Source organism: Scheffersomyces xylosifermentans (assembly GCF_036884685.1).
Source record: "Scheffersomyces xylosifermentans strain CBS 12540 chromosome Unknown RJT20scaffold_6, whole genome shotgun sequence".
NCBI lineage: Eukaryota > Fungi > Ascomycota > Pichiomycetes > Serinales > Debaryomycetaceae > Scheffersomyces > Scheffersomyces xylosifermentans.
Window position 1 is genome coordinate 686,321 of NW_027042944.1, and position 20,019 is coordinate 706,339.

The following is a 20,019-nucleotide window of genomic DNA, read 5'->3' on the forward strand; positions in this document are numbered from 1 at the left end:
TAGTAAGTACTACTGGTAAGTATTACTAGTATATCTTTGCATCGTTAGCTACAAATTTCTCATTCTCTCGACTAACTATCATTTCAAACACCAAACAAACACCAAACTCCCAACTCGTAATATCGTAGTCATAATATCCAATTTAAGTCATATAATCCCTCATTCACATCTTATATGATCATTACTTATTACCTATTACTAATTACTTATTACTATTAAGTCTTACACTAACACCTACACAAATCTCTCACTCTCACTCTCACTCTTTAAAAGGCTACAGTAGCTGCCTAGAAACAACTTTGGCGGCACGGATGCGAAATCTCACTCTTTTTCTGTGTCACACACGCACTCTACGAAAACTGAAAAAAAATTCACTTAACAGTAAAACAGTAGAATTAGACGCTTATGGTTTCTACTGTCTAGCGTCAAAAGGGGTCATGATGAATAGGTTAAATGGGTTGTTGAGACCCATAATAAGGGCCAGACCAAACACAAACCCTTTTTTCTACAGAGGAATTCACATTACTCGTCCCGTAGCCAACAATAACGTGTTTGGAGAATTGACCTCCAAGAAACAGCCTGAGCTTCCAGTCGAACCAGAAACTACCGAACAAGCTTCAAGCGGACTGGCTGAGGTGGATCCAGCACAGGATGAGGAGTTGCAGAAATACCACCGGGAAGAAGCCGCCAAAAGACAGCTTCATGTAGACAAGTACATCACACCATTAAAGAGACAATTATTCAACCAAGTAGTTCAAAAGCATGGATTCTACAAGAATGACCAAGTCGTCGTCACCGAAGACGGAAAGACATACAAGTTGTCGTTAACTCCTATAGAAATTGATTTGTTGGAACCTTCGATCTATCTTAGTTCATACCGTATCAAATCATCAATGAAAAAGGCCACTCAAGTGAATAGATTTGTCAGAAAACTCAACGTCAAGAATGCTATCAACCAATTGCATTTTAACCCTAAGAAGATGTCCACTGAGTTGGAGATTTTGTTGAAAAGAGGTTTAGAACAGGCCCGTTCTTTAAACTTGGACGAGGACACCATGTACATCGATGCATTATGGGTTGGTAGCGATGGTGACTGGAGAAAGAGACTCGATGTCAAGGGAAGAGCCAGACACGGTGTGATTGAACACCCCCAAGTGCATTTGAAGGTTGTGTTGAGATCGAACCAGACCAAGTTGAGAAAGGACTGGGAGAAGCAGCAGAAAGAGTTGTACTCTAAGCCAAGAATGTTCTTGAACAACGAGCCACTCAACTTCAAAGTAAGACCATACTATAAATGGTAGTCATGTACATAGACATATACATAGTTAATTTACACATAGTTACGTTACCTGGAGGGAATAGTTGTAGTAGAGGAGCTGATTAACAGAAGAAGTACAGATTTATAAGAGATTAACTGACAATGTAAGGCTATTTTGAGACCTCAAAATTGATTGAAAATAAGATTATATATCTGTGATAACGGTACCTCTTAACGAGAAGTACTAATACATCCTAATTTCATTCGTCTTCGTGCAATTACAAGGGGTATATCTTCAATTAAGATGATTCGGTATGGGTACATGAAAGCGTCAATACTGCGTCATGGATGATTCCATAAATGTCTTAAATACAGTCCACAATTTTGCAAAAATCCGTTTAGCCCTACACACGACCCATTTCATATCACGTGCACATAATCACACGATAGGTCCGGTCATAAAAAATAAAAAGATCTTCTCCTACGTTTTGGGACGGATGTCAACTATTTCTGTTATCGCAGGATAAATGGAAGCGGTGACACGAAACTTCGACACCGACCGACAGTCGTTGCCAACAAGTAGTTGCAGATGTCTTGACAGTGGGTATGATCGGAGACTCCTTTACAACAGATCGTTCTGTGTGACATTGTTTACCAACGTGCACAGCACAAAATACTCCACACAATATTTATTTATTTATTGTTGTGTTGTGCTTTTTGCTTTTTACATCTCTCTTGATCAATACATACCAACATACCTACAAACCTACATACTTACATAACCACATACCTACCCACCCAACATTGTACATTGCACATCGCACATTTACCCGTCACGACACCAAAGAAATATCACTACATAATTTAATGTCTCACCCACAACAAACAGTGCCCCCCTCCAGCAGCCGAAACCCACATTGTCTGAGTCAATGATGATGACATTCTGTCTGTACACTTTCTACCTGCGCGCATCGCATCCCCATTAATATTCCTAATTGGGATAAGTGCTGCTCGTAGTTGGCCATGGACCAATTTGACTGATTCCGTGGTTGTGGGACATTCATATTTAAAATTATTATTAATATTATTGTTTCATATCATGATCCTACCCGGGTGTTCTTCTGTGTGATGGCTTGTACATACTGTGAGATGCAGCCAGAAGTTGGCCCGCTGCGTTAAATGAGTCTGCGGACTCAGTTTTTGTCCCAGCAGATTTGCTATGCATTTGGCGCCAGCGGCGGGCTGGAGTTATTTCGTTATTTCTTGTCATTATCACTCCCAAAGTCTGTGGTAGTCTTAGGTTCTCTCCGCCGCCAAACCACTCCATCGGAATCTGGGAACTGGGGCACTCACAAGCAGACCTTAATTGCACCACTCTCATCTCTCCGTTCGTAATCTCCTCTCCACATCCATATCCTACCCAAAACCATAATCATAATCATAACCGGCACTCCTTTTCCTCTTGGGAGTTGGTCATGGGGCACCTGCCCGTGTCTGACTTCCCAACCGTCTGCGTGGTTTAATATTGTTCTTCTTGTCTTGTTATTTGATTTCTCTTGCTGTTTCCCCCTCCCCAATGACCCATCGTCTTTCTTCTTGCTTCCTTCATATAGCTTTTGGTCCCGTAGTAGTCCTTTCCATTCCCGGCTACCGCATCTCTCATTGTACTTGTCGCACCGTCGCACAGTCGCACCGTCTGGCTAGACCCTAATTCTTTCCTTGTAATATGGCCCCGTAGAGTCTATATAAGTTTATGCCTCCATATTACTACACTATACACTATTACACTATATCTCTGTAGCTACCTTGCAGAGTCTTGGCTGTGACACCCTGTCTCTGGCTCCATCTCTCTCCTTCCTCCTCTATATATACACACTCCTGTCGGGTCTAAGTAGATTGCGTAATTTGTTATAAAATCAGCAGTTGTAGCATTGTTTCCCATTTCAGATGGCCTAGTGGTTTCATTGGTTCCGTTTAGCCTCATTTCTTTGTAACGCTTCCCGTTCCTTGGGTTTTAGTTTTACCGTTACATCTACCTTTGCTTCTGGTAAAGACGTCAATTCTCATTTCCGTTTCTTTACTTTGCTCCCACTACGTCTTCATTATTCCAAGGTGTCATTGTCTCAGCCACGGTTCCCGTTCTCCCCTCTGCTTGCTCCGGCTACTTGTACGTTCTAGTAGTTAGTGTCGGTGTTAGCATTTCCCCTGTTTGCCCCCACACCCCCCTTTGATAGGTGTTTCTGTTGGTTCCTTATATAGCGCTCCACTAGACACCCTTCATCGTCCTCCTCCAGCTCAACCGCCGTCATGGGTTTACGCTGTACTAACTACTTCGAAAACTCGAAGTACGACTCCCCCAACATCCAGATTATCACCTGCAAAGGATGCTCGTCCCACTTGTGCCTTTCAGACCTCATCATCTCCGACCAGTTCAACGGGTCGTCGGGCCCAGCGTATCTTGTAGAAAACCTCATCAACTTCGAATTCGATTCCCAGTTCGAAGAACAGGAGATGAGAACTGGCATGTACTTAATCTCTAAAATCAAGTGCCACCAATGTAAAGAGATCTTGGGCTGGTACTACAAGAAGTCCTACTCCTACAGAGAGACCTATAAGGAGGGTAAATTTGTCATTGAGAAGGCGTATATCAAGTTTATTGACAACAACTCCCTGACGCCTATTCTAATTGAAAACGCTCTCCGAAACAAGTTTAGAAGACGTTACAGTTCCACATCCACGGTGTCTTCGGATGAATTGGATCTCCACTCACACAGTAGTACCGAGAGACGCCAACGATTACATTCTTCGACGCTAGAAACGCTATCGAAATACGACACATTCAAGTTCCATACTTCCAACGAAATCAAGAGGAAAATAGACTACAGAGACGTTCACAACGGGCTCTTCTTAAACCGTCTATCGCTTCCTACCATCGAGAACAAGGACGAGTCTTCCAGTAGCACCGTGGTCCCGCTTCGTCGTCGTACCAATGAAAACGAAGATGATGACGACGTCTTTGTGGATGCATAGTCTGCTGTGGCGGCTATAGTGATGCCCTAGTACCAGTTAGTGGTTATTGCCGGAATTACCAGTTCAGAATTTATATTGCTACTGGCATTCCGTTTTCACTATTTACTGGGCAATTCTCATCGCCTATACAATTGAAATGCTCCGTACATGTTCTATTTTGGTTGCAATTGCTGCAGCTTGTTCCTTATCAATGCTGACCGTTGGACTGGTGAGCCGTTGCTACGGTTGTGCTGTAGTCGTGGTTTTGTGGAATTATTACATGCTTCGATAAGGCTCTGCAGCCAGATGACTTGTATGGTACTCTACGGTACAGTATGGTTGAATATGGTGAAATATGGTAGTGGTTGTCAATGGAGCATATTGTACTGCTTGACTACGGCTTACATTGGCAAGTGAATTGCACGCATCGGTGCCCGTGCCATTGTTAGTGTAGATTGAAATATTCTCCATTGGTTATAACCACTGTAAGGCTTCGTCACTACGGTTGTCCTCACACACTTACTCCAAGTACTCCTTCAATTCTTATTTATTCCTATTTTTCATTTATTTCATGGTTTTCTCATCATTTATTACCGGGTTGGCTGGTTGGTTGGTTGGTTTTTAAGCTCTTACACTTAGTTAGTTAGTTAGTTAGTTTTGTCTATTGTTCCTGTCTTTGTCTCTCAAGCTTGTCGCTTCTTCTCATATACTCTGCTCTACATCATCGTTTATCTGCTATGGTTGGTCATCATACAATTTTGTCTATTTTACATAGTTTAGTTATAATACCCCTATCTCGTTATATATACTCATCTTTGTTCTTGAATATATAGTCCTACTACGACGGGCAGTACCTTCAACTGAACTTATTATGGATTTTGGGGCCAAAGAGAGTCTTGGAAGCCGCCAGAAGGAAGCCTAGGTGCTATTAAATGATGTGAGCTTAGTCTACAAGGAGTGGACTTTACCTTATTCAGTTTCGGGGACTTGTACCCAACCAATAAATACATTAATATGTCTACTATTCAAGATCATTTGCTTACCGTAATATTGTTACATTTTCCATTATGCTATTCTATCTCTATACCTTTCTTCTCTTTGCGTCACCCTGCGTCGTTGAGCCATCGGTTCTCTTTAATTCCTTTGGTGTCAACTTGGTGTAGATCAAAACATACGCAGATGGGTCACTTAAGGCCATGCGTTCATCGATCTTGTTGATATACTCATCATCGTAGGTAGCCCATGTTCCATCTGGTTGCAAACAATGGGCAATATAATGTCCACTGGAAATGGATCTACCCTCATGTACAATTACAGCAGTTAATTTGTACTTGGCTGGATGCCTCTTGTCCACAGTGTATCTCGTTAAATCGAGGTAATTACTGTAGTTGATTGACTGTTTGACCTTCAGCGATGAGTTTCCATTGAACTTGAATCTCTTAAGATGGACTGTCAATGTCTCTGGAGAGCGGTTGATAAATGAGATCTTGTGTGCAACTGTACGAGCCTTGCATTTCTCGCAATAGTAACCTGAGTTCTTGTCTGCCTTATCGATCTTGATGAGCTCGTTGCTGAAGAAATCACGGATAGACTTTTCAATAGAGTACTTGTTGGAGTTCGGAATGGAATCATCTATAGGTTGGTGGTCACGAAGCTTCTTCTTGTTGAGTCCCAATGACAAGTCATAGAACTCTTGCTTGGTCTCAGAGACGTTGTTACACCTAGTACAGGTGATTCTCTGGTTGAGTAATCCTCCAAAAATATCGTATATGATTGATTGGTTCAACTTACTACCCTTTGGTGTAGAGTCTTCCTGTAAACGAGACATGAGTGACATGAAATACTCATGGGAGTCTTCCTGTTGCCATTCACTCATCATACAGTTGATCTCACCTAAGCGTTGGATGATCTTCTTAGGGTTGACATATTTCACTTGCTTAACTCCATCAAGAGCCCACATACGACGACTCAAGTCCGCAAGAACGTGCGACACAGAACGAGGTTTCAAATCAGGTACCTTGTTGTGATTGATATCATTGAGATAATGCTGGATTGCTGGGATATGGACCATTGCTTGAATGGCGGAGTTCATGTAACATGTTACACCATGGTTCAAAAGCCCAACAGGCTTATTCTTTTCCAACTCACGCCAACTTTTATAGATACGCGTGCTGTTATTGGAGCCACGGTCAGCGTTGTTTTCGCCTATGCCGTAAAACTGTGGTAATTTTTCATCCTCGTCGTTCTCCTCTGGAGAAGTAGGTGGAGTCGAAGCCTCTTTTGAAGATCCAGACTCTTTCTGCTTCTCTTCGGACTCATCTTCATCTTCGTCTTCATCGTCATCATTATCATCGTTATTTTGTCCATCTATATTTTTTAATGCATCAGTTTTAAGATCATACTTCAACTTTTCTATGTCTTCGTCCTCGTCGTTAGATGTAGTTGAAGGAGATGCAGAGCGAGAAGTAGATTCCTCGGCAGCAGAGGATGAGGATGAAGAAGAAGATGGTGATGAAGAGCCGTTGAAATCCTCGTCATTTTCCTCATCTTCCTCTTCTTCGGGCCCTGTTTCGTTCACTGCTGGCGCATTAATGTCTTCAACAGCAGGGGTAGCACTTTTGGATTCAGGTTCACTGAAACCTGCAAATGGCGAGTCATTTTCGGTGGCACTGTTACTCGTACTATCCTCTTCGAACACTTCGGAGGCAGATTCATACTGGGAATCGTTGTCAGAGGTGTTTCCATTCAAGTCTTCACCTATGTCCTCTGTCAGATTTTGTGCAGGAGATGCTTGGGATGTTGTTCTATTATAGATGCTAAAGATGTTTTTGATTATGGTTGCAGAAGTGCTTTGTTGCAACTGCTCTTGTGGCAGCACTTGCTCTGTTTCCTCCAATTTACGCTTCCTACTCAACTGCTTCTTTTCACTCTTGGTTAAGAACTTCTTCCCAGTGTATGCAGCCACGGCCTCGGCCATAGATCTAGGCTTGGGTGCAATTTTGATGGGCAGCTTTGGCGATGTAGCAACAACGGCTGCGGAGGAGCCGGCACGCGATGAAGGAACCATGGTTTTCTTCTTACGGGATAACACTATGTAATTGGCCGGTTTGGCGTCTGCTGTGTTAGTATCCATATGCTTTCCTGGTTTGAATGTTAAGGGGTGCGAAAGGTATCTGTCGATGATAGGGTTTATGTTGGATGTGGAAGTGGAGCTGTTTGAGCTATTGTTTGATACGGCTGAATAGGTGTTGGCTGCCATCTGGCTCGAATGTCGTATTGACGGTCAGACCACTAATTGGGAGCTATTTGACCAGGTTAATTCGGACGGAATTGAGTACCTCTGGAACGGTTACAATTGGAGCCTCTGTGGACGAAAATCTGTGAGTGAAGAATTCACCTATGTCGATGTAACTTGGCGAAATCCGGGACGATCGAGAATCTGAAAAAACGAGTGAGTTCGCGGCGACTGGGAGATAATACTAAACGACTCTGATACTAGCTATCCTTTGGCAAATGCTATAGATACTGGCTCTTGTTCCAGGTTCTACGATATGGAAAATGGTGCCAAAAACTTTTTTTCGTCTTCGCTCGATTTTCCTGTGTGTATGCGAAGGGTGGTGATGGGAAGCAATCTGATTTTAGTGAGTACTGCGAGTAAGCAGTAAATAGCAGTAGAAAGTTTAGTATGGACGGAACAGAGCTATGGTGATAGGATGGATTAAGCGGTTCAAAATGCAAAAAAAAAGTGCTTGAGATGGTTATGTCACTGGTAGGAGTAACTCGACGTGTTTTTGGCTGCAAAAGCGGCTTCGAAAACACCGAACGATGGGACTTCTATGACGATAGTGGCGATTTAAAGAGGGTGTATTTTCTGTTTGTTCCTGTTTTTTTTTTTTTAGCGGCGTAGAATAAGAAAAGAAAAAGAAACCAATGCGGTTTGCATGTAGATCCCAGAGCGGGTAATATACAGGGAATTGGTTTGGACTGCATACACACATCCCTGGATATGGAAGAAGACTAGATGCCATAAAAGACAATGGTGACTAAGACACAGGTTTAAGAGTTGGTGTTTGGTTGTTGTATTAAGTGGGATGTGGAAAGTAGAGGAAAACGGGTCATTTGAGTCTTTTTTGATGGTTAGGAGAAAAAAGGGTCAAGGTTACGAAAGTAGATTGAAATAGTATTAAGAAATACGAGTTGTGGGGTGGAGAAGGGAGGGTGGGAAGCAGTTATGGCAATGAGAACAACCATAATCCGTATATTTATGATCTATTTGATTTCAAGGTGTGTGACATTGGCCCCCTACCAATATCTTGCTGCCTCACAATTGGCCTCTATACAATCAAGGTAAAAAGTAGGAGTAAACTGCATCTATAGCCTGAATTAGTGAATACCCAGATGAGAGATATGAGTCGTGTCGCAAGTCATGAAATGGTACGTCGTAAATGTGACTTTTTGACATATCCAATTAATCCCAATCAGGAAGTTTTACAGTTCCAAGAAGAAGAAGAAGAAGAAGAAGAGTACAATAGAACTAGATAAAAGAACGTAAGAGCAAACTCTATGTATACGTGATATTTAGTTGGTTCAGAAGTCAATTACATTCAACGCAGAAATCAAAAAGCTTCAAAACTTGAAGACTAGTATATTATCGTAGTTAGCAATTTCCTTATATAATACTAGCGTATTGTTGGACAGATCCTCATAGCTTATCTTATCTCTGTACATTTATTTGATCCAATTAACATATTAGGGATTGGTAGACAAATCAAGATTAACAATAAACAAAGTAATTTTGATTCTCTCACTGTCTCTCAAACATTAATTAATTTAACCATTCCTCTTCACCCACCTTATAAAAACAACCTCTGTTGGGCATCCAAGGCGATTAAATCCTGAATATCCTTCTGACCAATAGTCTTAGCAAGAGTAGATGTAACAGCAAGGTTTCGCTGTGTAGCCAATTTCTTCAACTTCAAACCGTGTTCTTCATCCATACCCAGGTGCAAAATTTGGACACCACGACTTTTACCTCCACCAAGTAAATCTCCTCTTCCTCCAAGACCTTCTTGTCCCCAAGACGAATTGACCGCACGGCGGCCTAACGTCTGGCGCAACGGTGAACCACGGAACTTAGAGCGTAACTGTCTGGCTCTGTTCTTGCCAGTATACTCGTCGTCGTATTCTACTTCATCTGCTTCATCAATAGGCTTGCCTCTTTCTTTCAATCTCTCCTGCTTGATTTGTAAATTAAGCGTCAACGGCCTGTTTTCCTCTAGATTGCTCCTATTATCGTCATAATCTTCTCCATCGCCGTCTTCATCTTCTTCTTCAATTACATCATTCCTGTTGGTAGCACCGCTTTCCATAGAGACAGCATCCTCAACGTCAGACACGTCTCGGCTGGTTCTATCGTTGACCTCAAGATCACTCTCATCCATATCTTCGTCTTCATCAGGTAAGGCCTCAGCTACAAGCTCCCTTCCCTTCCTTTTGTCCTTTCTATCAGACAACAACTTTACTTGCATCACTTCTTCAAAGCTGCCTTGGAATTTCCTGAAGTATGTTGCTTCAAACCTGCCTATCTCATTCACTTCACATTTTTGTAGCTTTTCAATTAATTGGAAGATCAAGTCTAAATTCTCGTCTTGTATCTCGTAGTTTTGTATCAAACTTCCTGACTTTGCCAAAGGTGAATCCTTCTCATGGCTGCCATTGGTCACATCCGAACCTTTGGTCAATAGACCTTTGAGCCACGCTAGCGAGTTATTATCTTCGTAATTCATGAGCATTGAGATAATCTTACTATCAAGTTCGTTATTGAAAATCTCAATATCAAGTGAATAGTACCTGTCCGAGTGGACACCAAAGTCCTTTCGTTTAGACTTGGGTAAGTTCTTGCTATCGTTGACTTTGGTATCTGATTTCTTCTTTTTCTGGCTATTCACATACGACTCTGGATATGTTCTGAATGCACCAATCTCCACCTTGTTCTGTTTCAACATCTTTATAGGATCAATGACCAACGCTAAATAAGGATCCTGGAAATTTTGATTCAATTCTTGGGTACTCACATCAATTCCCGATAACCAGCATCCATATCCTGGATGTGAATGATACCATCCCACTATATTTTCATTACGGCTTCCTATTTCCTTACTGGCTTCAAGGTATTGTACCATGTACTCATAACCTTCAGCTTGAGCATTCACTCTTGTTTCAGTTCCTTCTACCGGCAATGGATAGACATCCATTACGATGATAGTCGATTGGGTTATCTTACCAGTAAGCATTCCCATTACTTCTATCGAGCCTCCACGCTGGGCGTGAATAGTCATTTTCATTAACGCTAGTGCCAGTATCTTTGTCTTTGTAAAGAAATTAGCATCGGTTTTCCATGGGCGTTTGCTTGCCAACGCTTCGTTCATTGCCGGAAGACGGTACAAGGCATCATAACTTGTCATTCCAGTTGTTGAGCTGTTGGAAGTAGGGCTAGTGATCCTAGCTACATCATGAAAATCCACTAACTTTGTTGAGTGAATGCTCTCATTCACTGTCTGCTCAAGCGTTTTCGCCAATTCTTGTAGACAACCCATTGTTTCTAAGTCGCAATTGGCTGGTATAAAGAGAATTAGCTGGTCTATAGAATTGTGAGTATATTAACTTCTTGATTTCTTTCTTTATTTCTTTACAGCGGCGGTTCTTATCGATTGATATTTTGAGAACTTACATATGTTTGCTTTGTGGAACTTTTTATTTTCGTATATACAACACAGACAACTTTTCACACGGAGTAAGAGAATATGCAAGATAATAAAGGGTAGCGAATTTTAGCGACATTATTGGCAGCTAGCCCTTATTTTCAGAGTTGGGAAACTTTCCATCGGATTTATAATACATTGGGTAGGGGGGAATTCCATATTGAGGGTGTTGGGGGAACTCGGGTCCTTCGTAAGGGACATAGTATTGCTGATAGAGATTATAATAGCTGTGGGGGCTGGGGGTAGGTCCGCTTCCACTTGGAGGAACTGGTGGAGGGAAGTTGCTATTGATGTCGGTGTTGGGAATATAATAGAAGAAGGGCATATTAGCAGTGTTGGTTGGTCCTCCAGAAGTACCAATGTCGGCCTTGATCACTTTGGTGTCGATGTTCAATGAGTCGGCCCGTTGACTATTTACTGCAGTAGACAGAGAATATTTACTTCTAGTAGATGAATAAATTTCACAAGACCGGTCACTTGGAGGTGGTGTTGGAGAATCAATTCTTTCAGGCTTTGTGTTATTCTCGGAAAACTCCCTAAAATTTTGTGATCTCCTCGTATCTACAGCTGAAAAGTCGCCGCTGTTGGCCCTGTGACTAGATCCATAGTATCTTCTTCCTCTAATAAAACTGTGATGTGACCCATAAACGCCTTTTCCTTGAATCAGTGGAGGGTTTCTATTAGCATTATTAGAAGAGTAACCATTGAATTTCTTCGAAGTAGGATAGGTGTTATGGTTAACTGCTTGTGTTTTTCTTCCCCAGCTGCCCCCACTTTCAATTCTTTTCGAAAAGTTTATGGGAGGAGGAGCCAAAGCAAGACCATTATGCTTAGGCTTTATTGATCTTCTCGCTGCTGGGTGAGTTTCTCTGTATTGTACATGCATTGTTTTCCCTTTAAACATAGAATGGTTTTCTCTTTCAACAGCCCCAGCTGCACTTGATTCATCTTCATATTTGATGAATGCAAAAGTGTTACTACCCTTCTTAACTAAGTTTGCAGTGACAATGGTTCCGTGACGAGAGAATCTCGATTCTACATCTTCTTGTGTAACATCCAGCAGTAATTGGCCAACAAATATAGAAAACTTGTCAAAAGTTACATTTTCATCAATCTTGCCTCTAATACGGAGATAATCTTTTTCTTCATCTTCCTCTTCAATATTTTGAGTCCACTCAACATTGAAGGTCTTAGCCTCTGTAATATTTGCAAAAGCCCTAATAGCGTCGTCACGGTAAACAAATTTACAGAACCAATTCCTGGAGATCCGAGTGTAGCCATTTGAACGGTAGAGGTGGCCGAAACTGTTGCTAGGGCACAAAAGCTCAATTTCGCCGAACTTGGCAAGGTGGTTTCTAATAACTGCTTCGCTAATAGATTCATTCGAACTTACAAATAAAGTTCTGTTAACCTTTGCAGCTTCACACCTGATATTTCTTCCATCAAGCACTGAGTTATGGCCCTTAATTATAGCACGCTTTGAGTCGTAGTCATTGGTATATTGAACAAAGGCATATGGTCTATTTGACGTGTCTCTCAATACCTTTACAGTAGAGAGCTTACCCCATTTTTGGAAATGCTCAGTTACCGATACACACAATTCATCATCCGATTTGGAAGAACATAAACTAGCTACGAAAACACACGAAGAAGGTCTGCCTCTTACCATTGGCTCTAAATCTGAATCTTCACTTTTCAACTCGTCAGATTCAGTGTCCTTAGAGCTTAAGATTAGCATATCGCTTTCTTCCTTCTTTATAACCGTTTTAGTCGATTCAGCTGGCGAAGCAGGAAGCGGCTTGAGTTCACTGATGGCCTTCTTCTCAACCTTCGTCTCGTCATTGCTTAGTGAGTCAGAGATTGTGGTGGAAGACGCGAATTCTTCCTCATCCAGAAACTGTGTAGACATCTTTGTTTTGGTTGATACGTGTGACACAGAGACTACTTTAGTGTAATACTTACAGCCTATTTAATGTTATGGGGCTCTCAATTCTACACCACTGAGCTCGTTTCCAATTCGCTTCACAAAACTGATGAATCACAAGATTGAGCTGTGCAAAACAAAATACCAGAACAGATTCGTGTAGCAGGTTGTCACTTAAAAGAGAAAGCAAGGTGTGTTAGTGTTATTGTGGGTGGAGAGGGCAAATGACTGCAAATATAAGGTCGTGTGGGTGGCGGGGACGAAACTCGTGTGAATGGCCAAAATAGGAAACACTGGTTGCAAAAAAAAAAACGTTGGCTCTCAAACAGAGGAGATTAGTGAGTCAGTTGAGCGGGTTAGAAAGAAGGAGCTTAGACATAGGTAGTGGCAGAGTAGTGCCAGAGGGCAGTAGATACAGGGCGGAGTATAGAGGATAGGATTAATACAGACAGAAACAGATGTGGAGTGAAAGAGCGAATAAAAAGTACACGTACTTTGTAGTCGTAGTAGTAGTAGTAGTAGTAGTATTATCATTATGAGGCCGATGTGAGGGGCCATGTGAGGGCAATGTGTGATTACAATCTGAGAATAGAAAAATTTTTATGCCCGATTTGTGTCAGTTTAATGTATTGGGTAGTAAATGTGTAATAAACTCGAATCCTCTTCTAGCATGACCCTCTTCTAAAATATTCTTATTAGTAGAGAAATTTATATCAGTTAAAACTACAGATTAAGTACAGTACTCTGTAAACGCTTCAATAGAAATTTATAGTGTACCTTAATACAGTTCTTTCTCTTGAGCGAGCTACTCGTACCTGTGATGCTGTGTATTATTAATTTATTTATATATTGTTAGCTAGACTTAAGAAAACAATATCTACATTATGAGCCTTTACTTAAAAAGGCCTTCTTCGAACTAGCATCGGAGTCGTCGACTTCATATTGGTCCTCTTGGTCCTCGCCGTCAGACTCTTCTTCTCCTCCTTCTTCTTCCTCCTCCTCTGAAGATTCATCTGTAGATGAGTTCTCTTCTTCATCTTCTTCCGCACTTGAACTTTGGCCCACTTCAGAGTCTTCTTCCTCATCATTGCCGAAAAATTCATCTAAACTCTGTAAATGGTATGACTGTTTTGCACTGGCCGCAACAGGCTTAGAATTGTGGTAACTCTCGGAAGAAATCGAACGGGTAGACATGATAGGTGGTGGTGATACAGATTTATTGAACGTCGATGATACCGATGAAATACCTGCAGCAGATAAGCTATTTTGAATAACCGGTACCTCCTTTCTAATGCTGGAACTTGGAAGGTTCGCTTCATTTGACCAATCCCTCACGCTCAAATATGCCAGCAATGCCTTAGTTAAGTCAGCATTGCTATCGTTTTTGGACGTTACGACCGGTACAGGCTTAGGAACTTGTAAAAATAACGAGGCCAATTCTGCTTGGGAGCTGGTGGAGTTTAATAAGACGTTCAACATTCTGGCTCTATCTCTTGTATCATAGGAAGAGTCATATTTAGCCAAGTTCAAAACGTGCTGAAACATCTTAAAGTTTATGTTTGTCAGTAACCTCTCGTTATATTCAAAATCGTTATCCCCAACTTCAGACTTAATTCTTTTAACCTCATAAGATGCAACCTTTGCGGCAAGAATCAATATCTGATATCTCACACTTTCAACCTCTCTTGCAAAATTTTTGACCAATAGCCTCAATGCGTCTGGTCCAATTGAGTTTTCAGCTACATCATTAAATTCTCCTATAATCCAGATAATGCAAGCTTTGGCCTCATAGTTCAATGAGTCATCCTGTAGTATCAAAGATAATTTGTAGGTTGTGTGAATGATATCTTCTCTCTCATTTGCAATGTTGACTGTGAAATTATTCTTTTGCTGTATTAAATAGCGTACTACTGTGAGCAATTCGTTCAAGATTGAGCCATTGGTGTATTTAATTTGCTTCAAACACCAACTCAAGATCTTTTTGTTCCACTCAGGTGAAAGTTGAGAGCAACGTCCTATAGCCCTGATAGCCTCTTGCGAGATGGCACTGTTTCTTGAGTGCAACGAATAGTATTTCAATTCCTCCAAAATATACTTAATATTATTCTCCCCGGCTAAAGATGAGAGAATATCAAGTTTGCAGCTGGCCACAGCGAAGCTATCCGTAGGGAATAAGTAAAATCTCTTAAAATTAGGCGCAAAAATGGTGTTGTCCTTCCAACTTATATAGGAAATGGTTTGGAGTGCAAACAATGCGATATGAGGATCCTGTGATGTGGCAATTCTAACCAAAGGCAAGTTAAGTTGGAATTCCTTGAATGTCAGTGGAGGCGCTAAGGAATATACAGCTCTGGACACCGCCAAAAGAACACTCTCTGGCCTGGAGTATATCAATATTTTCAAAGAATTGATGAATAAGCTTAAATCATTATCAAAAGACACTTCGTATATAGGAAAGGGGATTTGACTGTAATCTTCGGGTAAGTCTATCACTTGGTTTGTGTCATTTGCCATGTATAACTTAGGCTTTGGAAGGAACTTTCTACAGTATTCCGTGAGAAAGTCGATCAAAAAGCACTGACTCCACTCATCAATGTCCTTAATAATGCTACAGAAACGACGGAAATTTCCATGAATCGGTTCCCAAATCTTGCTAGAGGACGCAAACTCAACTTTAACCTTGTAGTAAGTCTTTATGGCTGCAGAAACTACTGTTGAATCGCTGTCGCTAAGAAGCTTTGTAAGGAACTCAATGAGTTGCTTTCTGGAACTGCTTTCTATCTCCTCTATGTCGAATGCCTTCCCGATGGCGATGGCGGTGGCACTACGAACCAATGGAGAAGGGTCTGTTACAGTGCGCTTAATGCATAATAAAACTATGGGTAAAATCGATGAAATTCTTATTCCCGCCAACGACTTGATAGCCTGTGCTCTATTAATGGGATTCTTTTCAGTCAACGATCTCTGGATGGTGTTGATGGACAACAATGCGGTATCTGGTTCTACCTCACCGTATCTAGTCAAATAAATCAACACCAAGCTTCTGATGCTAGGGTTCGTGGTTGACACGTTTTTCACCACGTCTGCAAAGTACGGCAAACCGTCTTCACCACGAGCTATGATGGAAATCACACACTTCATTCCGTTGAGCACGTCTCGGTCCACTCTGGAATTCAACAACTTCGGTATTTCCTGAGTTCGCTGTGAGCTCGGCGTGTCCGTAAGACGGGACGAAGCCGATACTGCTGCCTCGATGGTGAGGTCCTTGGCGGACTCCAACATGGACGAGATCTTCGAAAATGAGTCCGCCATATTTTATCCTAATGTGTCTCAACTTCTATACTGCCAAGTTGTAATGTAATACTTGTTCTGTAGTATTGCTTAACATTGTATTTGCTAGTAGTTAACTGTTGGTGATGTCAAAATGGTCGTAAAAACGTTAAAGTCGCACAAAGCGACGGATTCGGAGGTGGATGGTATGTACAGGATCTAGATAGACTGCAAAAAGTGTTTAGTGAGAGGGTGTATAAGATAAGGACATATAGAATAGGTGTTATGGGGGGTGTATTTAATGTAAGTACTATGAATAGTTATTAGGGAGTATTTAAGACATTTACATACAGAATAGTTGTTATAGGGAAAACGGAGAGATAATTTCATTTTCGATAGTATGATGAAAAACTTGCTACACCAGGATTTTGAATTTAATTTACTTAATCAGGATTGGAAGTCCAGCAATCCTTCGTATTTCTCTGTGTGTGCAGTGTTGTCCAACATGGGCCCCTACTTGCTATTCTACCCGAATTTACTCACTCTACAAAAATCACCATTAATGTCATGTCATTATTCGTACACTCAAGTATTCAGAGAAAAGCACTCTTCGTATTTACTTCCCGGTCTTCTTCCTCTTATTGAGCATGGTGGTAGCTGTCTTCATACGCTTACCGAGTTTGATTTCCTTCCGCGATTGGATATACTCCTGAGGAAAGAACTCTCCAATTGTTGACTGAGTACCCTCTGCTCTCTTCCTATTCATATCTCGTATCAAAGGTACCAAAACCTCGTCTACCTTGGACTGAGTCCAACGCAAATTGTACATTAGGAACGACCTGATTTGATCAAGGCTTGGTACTCCCCATTTGAACTCACTTCTGTCATGGTCCACTTCTGGTAACTTGTAAGCACTGAATATCACACTATCAGGGAATGAATCCGGAAGGAAAAGTTTACCGTTTTTAATACGAGTCAAGAGGTTCTTCTGTAATGGCGTCATATCCGCTTTATTCTTCACAATTGTAGTCTTCGTGTTTTCATCAAACCAACGTTTAAATTCCTTTAGAGTACCAAACTCTGCAAGTATTTCCATAGCCAAAACAGGGCCAATGCCTTTAATTCCTTCAGTGTAATCACTTCCCAATAGAAGGGCTAATTCAATTAGCCTATCCTGATTCAATGCAACTTTTGCTTCTATGTCATCTAGAATATAACACTCGACGTACTGCTTCTGGTTGAACATGTTCTTATACACTCTATCGCCTCCAAACAAGAAGCAATCACTATCGTCTGTAATAATTCCATCAACAAGCCCAATTTTGACGAGCTCGGCACATTGCGCTTCTGCTTCCATAGGCGCTGTTATATATGGTATTCCAAATCTCTTGAGAAGCTCCTGGACATCTGTAATCATATTTTGTGTCACCTCATCAGAATCTCTCTTCGACTTCTGCATTTGCTCTTGTAATAGCTGTTCTTCGGTAACACTTGTATTAATTGCAGCCAAAGCAAGATCGTGTGACTTCTTGATATTGTTTCGAAATTGCTCATGGTCAGCTTCCTCAGTCCTTAATTGTTCAACAAGCTCTTCTTCCTCCTCCTCCTCAAAATCATAGTCCATCAAATCAGCTTTCCTCTTTTCCCTCTCGGATTCTTTTTCTTTTCTGCTTTCATCTTCTCTTTCATCTTCGACTGGAACGCTGTCAATCTCTTCTTCACTCGCTTCTGATGGAACAACAGCGGCACCCGTTACTTGTACGTCGTCATCATCCTCATATTCCAGACCTGATTGGCCATCCTGAGACTCATCATCTTCCAAATAGTTTCTAGCTTCACTCCAAGATATCAAACCAGCTTCTTCGTCTTCCTGATACTTTCTTGAGGTAGACGAATATTCATTCTCATTGGATATGAATTGTACATTATGCGGGTTTAGCTTTTGGGGAATATCACTGTTAAACCATACAGGGAGGTTCTGTCCTTTTGGCTTCAGTTTCTCTCCCTCCTCTTCGGTCTCTTCTTTCTCATCAGCCAATTTCTCTATTTCTAAAGCATCTGCTGCATCTGTTGTAGGGAATGCATTGTCAGGTTGGCTTTCAGTTTTCTTTGGTTTGTAGTCGATCGTATTTGTTTCCTCTGCTCGAAAGAGGAAAGAGCTTCCAAAGTCTAAGTCTGACTTCTTAGCATTTACTGGTGCTTCTTTATCTTCGATTTTAAGGGGTTCGTCAAATATAGATCTTCCTAAAGAGAAGTCGGCAAAGGTTTGTATAGAATCTCCTTTTTCCATTGTCCTTTTCTCTTCCTTTCTACTGACTTCCTCTTTCAACTTCAATTTCTCTTCTTCCTCTTGTAGCTTAAATAGATCTTGCTTCGAAAATTCGACTGCCCTCTTCAATTCGTCCTTGTCGAAACCGTCAGAAGTTACTGTTTTTATCTCTATGGGCTGCTCTTCTGTAGGTCTGTTCTCATATTGAACATATATCGACTGAATCAACGCCTTTTGAAACTCGTCGTCATCTTCTTCGCCACTTTTGCTACTGCCCACACCTTGTCTATTCTCAAGAGGTACCTCCTCAAAATCAGACTCACTATCATCTTCATCTTTAATAACTTCGACGTCGACTTTTGGAATAGGCATGTCAGCTGGCCCACCGGTAGTTCCCAATGGACGTTCTTTTCGATGATTAGCTGGCCCTCTCTCAATTTCTTCACCTTCGTCATCCAAAGTGACGGGATTTTCAGATGTAGACTGTTCACCTTGTAACGCTAAAGTCCAGCCGTCTTCGTTTCTCACTAATGCATATTTTCTATCTTTATCACCTGCAATTCTTCTTGTGGCATTTCCTTCGTCGCCCATTCCGGCAACATTCATAAGCTTCTGAGTGTAGAAATTACGCTTCTGTACCTGTTGTATTTGAAATTTGGAAAACTCCATGCTATTAGGAAACAACTCTTCTAATTGCTCTTTCCTGTAACCCATTCTCAATCTCGAGCGTAATCTAAGATGTGATAATATCATATACTGTGTCGCTGTTGGCAATAGCAAGAACTCCTTTGATTTTGGATCTACTGTATTAATATCAATGCCATCCACATGGTCGAAATCGGCTTCAAGATATTCTTCTTCTGGCATTATTCTATTGTCATCTTTTGAAACTCGAAACTCGGTCAAGTCAGGCAAATGATACTCATCTGCCTTTTTGAATGTGTCGCCTTGAGCTATGCTGGAAGTTGGGGTACTGTCCTTTACTATTGGCTGCGAGCCATGACTTGGATGGCTGATGGGTAAGTCTTCCAAGTAAATAACGTCGTCATCATCTTCCAATGAGACTTGTTTCTTCTTTGCAGCGGCTCTGGCTCTTTCGGCCTCTCTTTGTACATGGATAGCTAGTAACTTCTGAGCCGACTGACGCGTGCTGTCGGAGTTGCCTTGGCGCCTTTGGCGTCTTTGGTTAATAGTATCTCTCTTGAGAGCAGGTGCTCCTCCATCGAAGACAAAAATCGGTAGTATACCAAAGTACAAGAGCTTGCATATTCTACGGAAAAAACCAACAATATGTGATTGTGGCAATGAGTTACCTTCAGCATCTCTTACGGCCTTTAAGAACTGATAAATCCAAATAGAGGCATCAACAGCTAATTTCTTTCTAGAAAGAGCCTCTAGTCGAACAGGTCTCGCTGTAGGCCCAAGAATGTCCCATAATGAATTCACACCCATTATCTGGTATGATTGGAGCTACCTTACTAAGCAATTGACAAGGATTTTTTTTAAATATTTAAAGATCATCTAAAAA

At 41.4% G+C, this 20,019-nt stretch overlaps 7 protein-coding genes across 7 annotated transcripts; 2 read left to right on the forward strand and 5 right to left on the reverse strand. All coding sequences in view use genetic code 12, as the record gives it.

Annotated features, from left to right (window-relative positions):
* Positions 1–362: 362 nt before the first annotated feature.
* On the forward strand, positions 363–1,427 carry RJT20DRAFT_120625 (mitochondrial 54S ribosomal protein uL22m). Its single transcript, XM_064915915.1, has one exon. The coding sequence runs from the start codon at positions 438–440 to the stop codon at positions 1,299–1,301; it is 864 nt and encodes a 287-aa protein (XP_064773070.1). The 5' UTR covers positions 363–437; the 3' UTR covers positions 1,302–1,427.
* A 1,976-nt stretch (positions 1,428–3,403) lies between these two features.
* Positions 3,404–4,415, forward strand: MOH1 (Moh1p). The gene has a single exon (XM_064920582.1). It carries the CDS (start codon positions 3,566–3,568, stop codon positions 4,286–4,288), a length of 723 nt encoding a protein of 240 aa, XP_064773071.1. The 5' UTR covers positions 3,404–3,565; the 3' UTR covers positions 4,289–4,415.
* A 628-nt stretch (positions 4,416–5,043) lies between these two features.
* Positions 5,044–7,775, reverse strand: DOT4 (ubiquitin-specific protease). Its single transcript, XM_064920581.1, has one exon. It carries the CDS (start codon positions 7,524–7,526, stop codon positions 5,349–5,351), a length of 2,178 nt encoding a protein of 725 aa, XP_064773072.1. The 5' UTR covers positions 7,527–7,775; the 3' UTR covers positions 5,044–5,348.
* Positions 7,776–8,896: 1,121 nt separating this feature from the next.
* Positions 8,897–11,009, reverse strand: JAB1 (COP9 signalosome catalytic subunit). Its single transcript, XM_064917549.1, has one exon. It carries the CDS (start codon positions 10,861–10,863, stop codon positions 9,121–9,123), a length of 1,743 nt encoding a protein of 580 aa, XP_064773073.1. The 5' UTR covers positions 10,864–11,009; the 3' UTR covers positions 8,897–9,120.
* Positions 11,010–12,766, reverse strand: RJT20DRAFT_120636 (uncharacterized protein; the record flags this gene model as incomplete). The annotated part of the gene is made up of 2 exons (XM_064915916.1): positions 11,010–11,595; positions 11,659–12,766. 2 exons carry the CDS (start codon positions 12,764–12,766, stop codon positions 11,117–11,119), a joined length of 1,587 nt encoding a protein of 528 aa, XP_064773074.1. The 3' UTR covers positions 11,010–11,116.
* A 995-nt stretch (positions 12,767–13,761) lies between these two features.
* On the reverse strand, positions 13,762–16,352 carry RJT20DRAFT_54122 (uncharacterized protein). The gene has a single exon (XM_064920584.1). The coding sequence runs from the start codon at positions 16,262–16,264 to the stop codon at positions 13,835–13,837; it is 2,430 nt and encodes an 809-aa protein (XP_064773075.1). The 5' UTR covers positions 16,265–16,352; the 3' UTR covers positions 13,762–13,834.
* A 373-nt stretch (positions 16,353–16,725) lies between these two features.
* RAD2 (ssDNA endodeoxyribonuclease) lies at positions 16,726–19,987 on the reverse strand. The gene has a single exon (XM_064920583.1). It carries the CDS (start codon positions 19,941–19,943, stop codon positions 16,839–16,841), a length of 3,105 nt encoding a protein of 1,034 aa, XP_064773076.1. The 5' UTR covers positions 19,944–19,987; the 3' UTR covers positions 16,726–16,838.
* Positions 19,988–20,019: the final 32 nt, after the last annotated feature.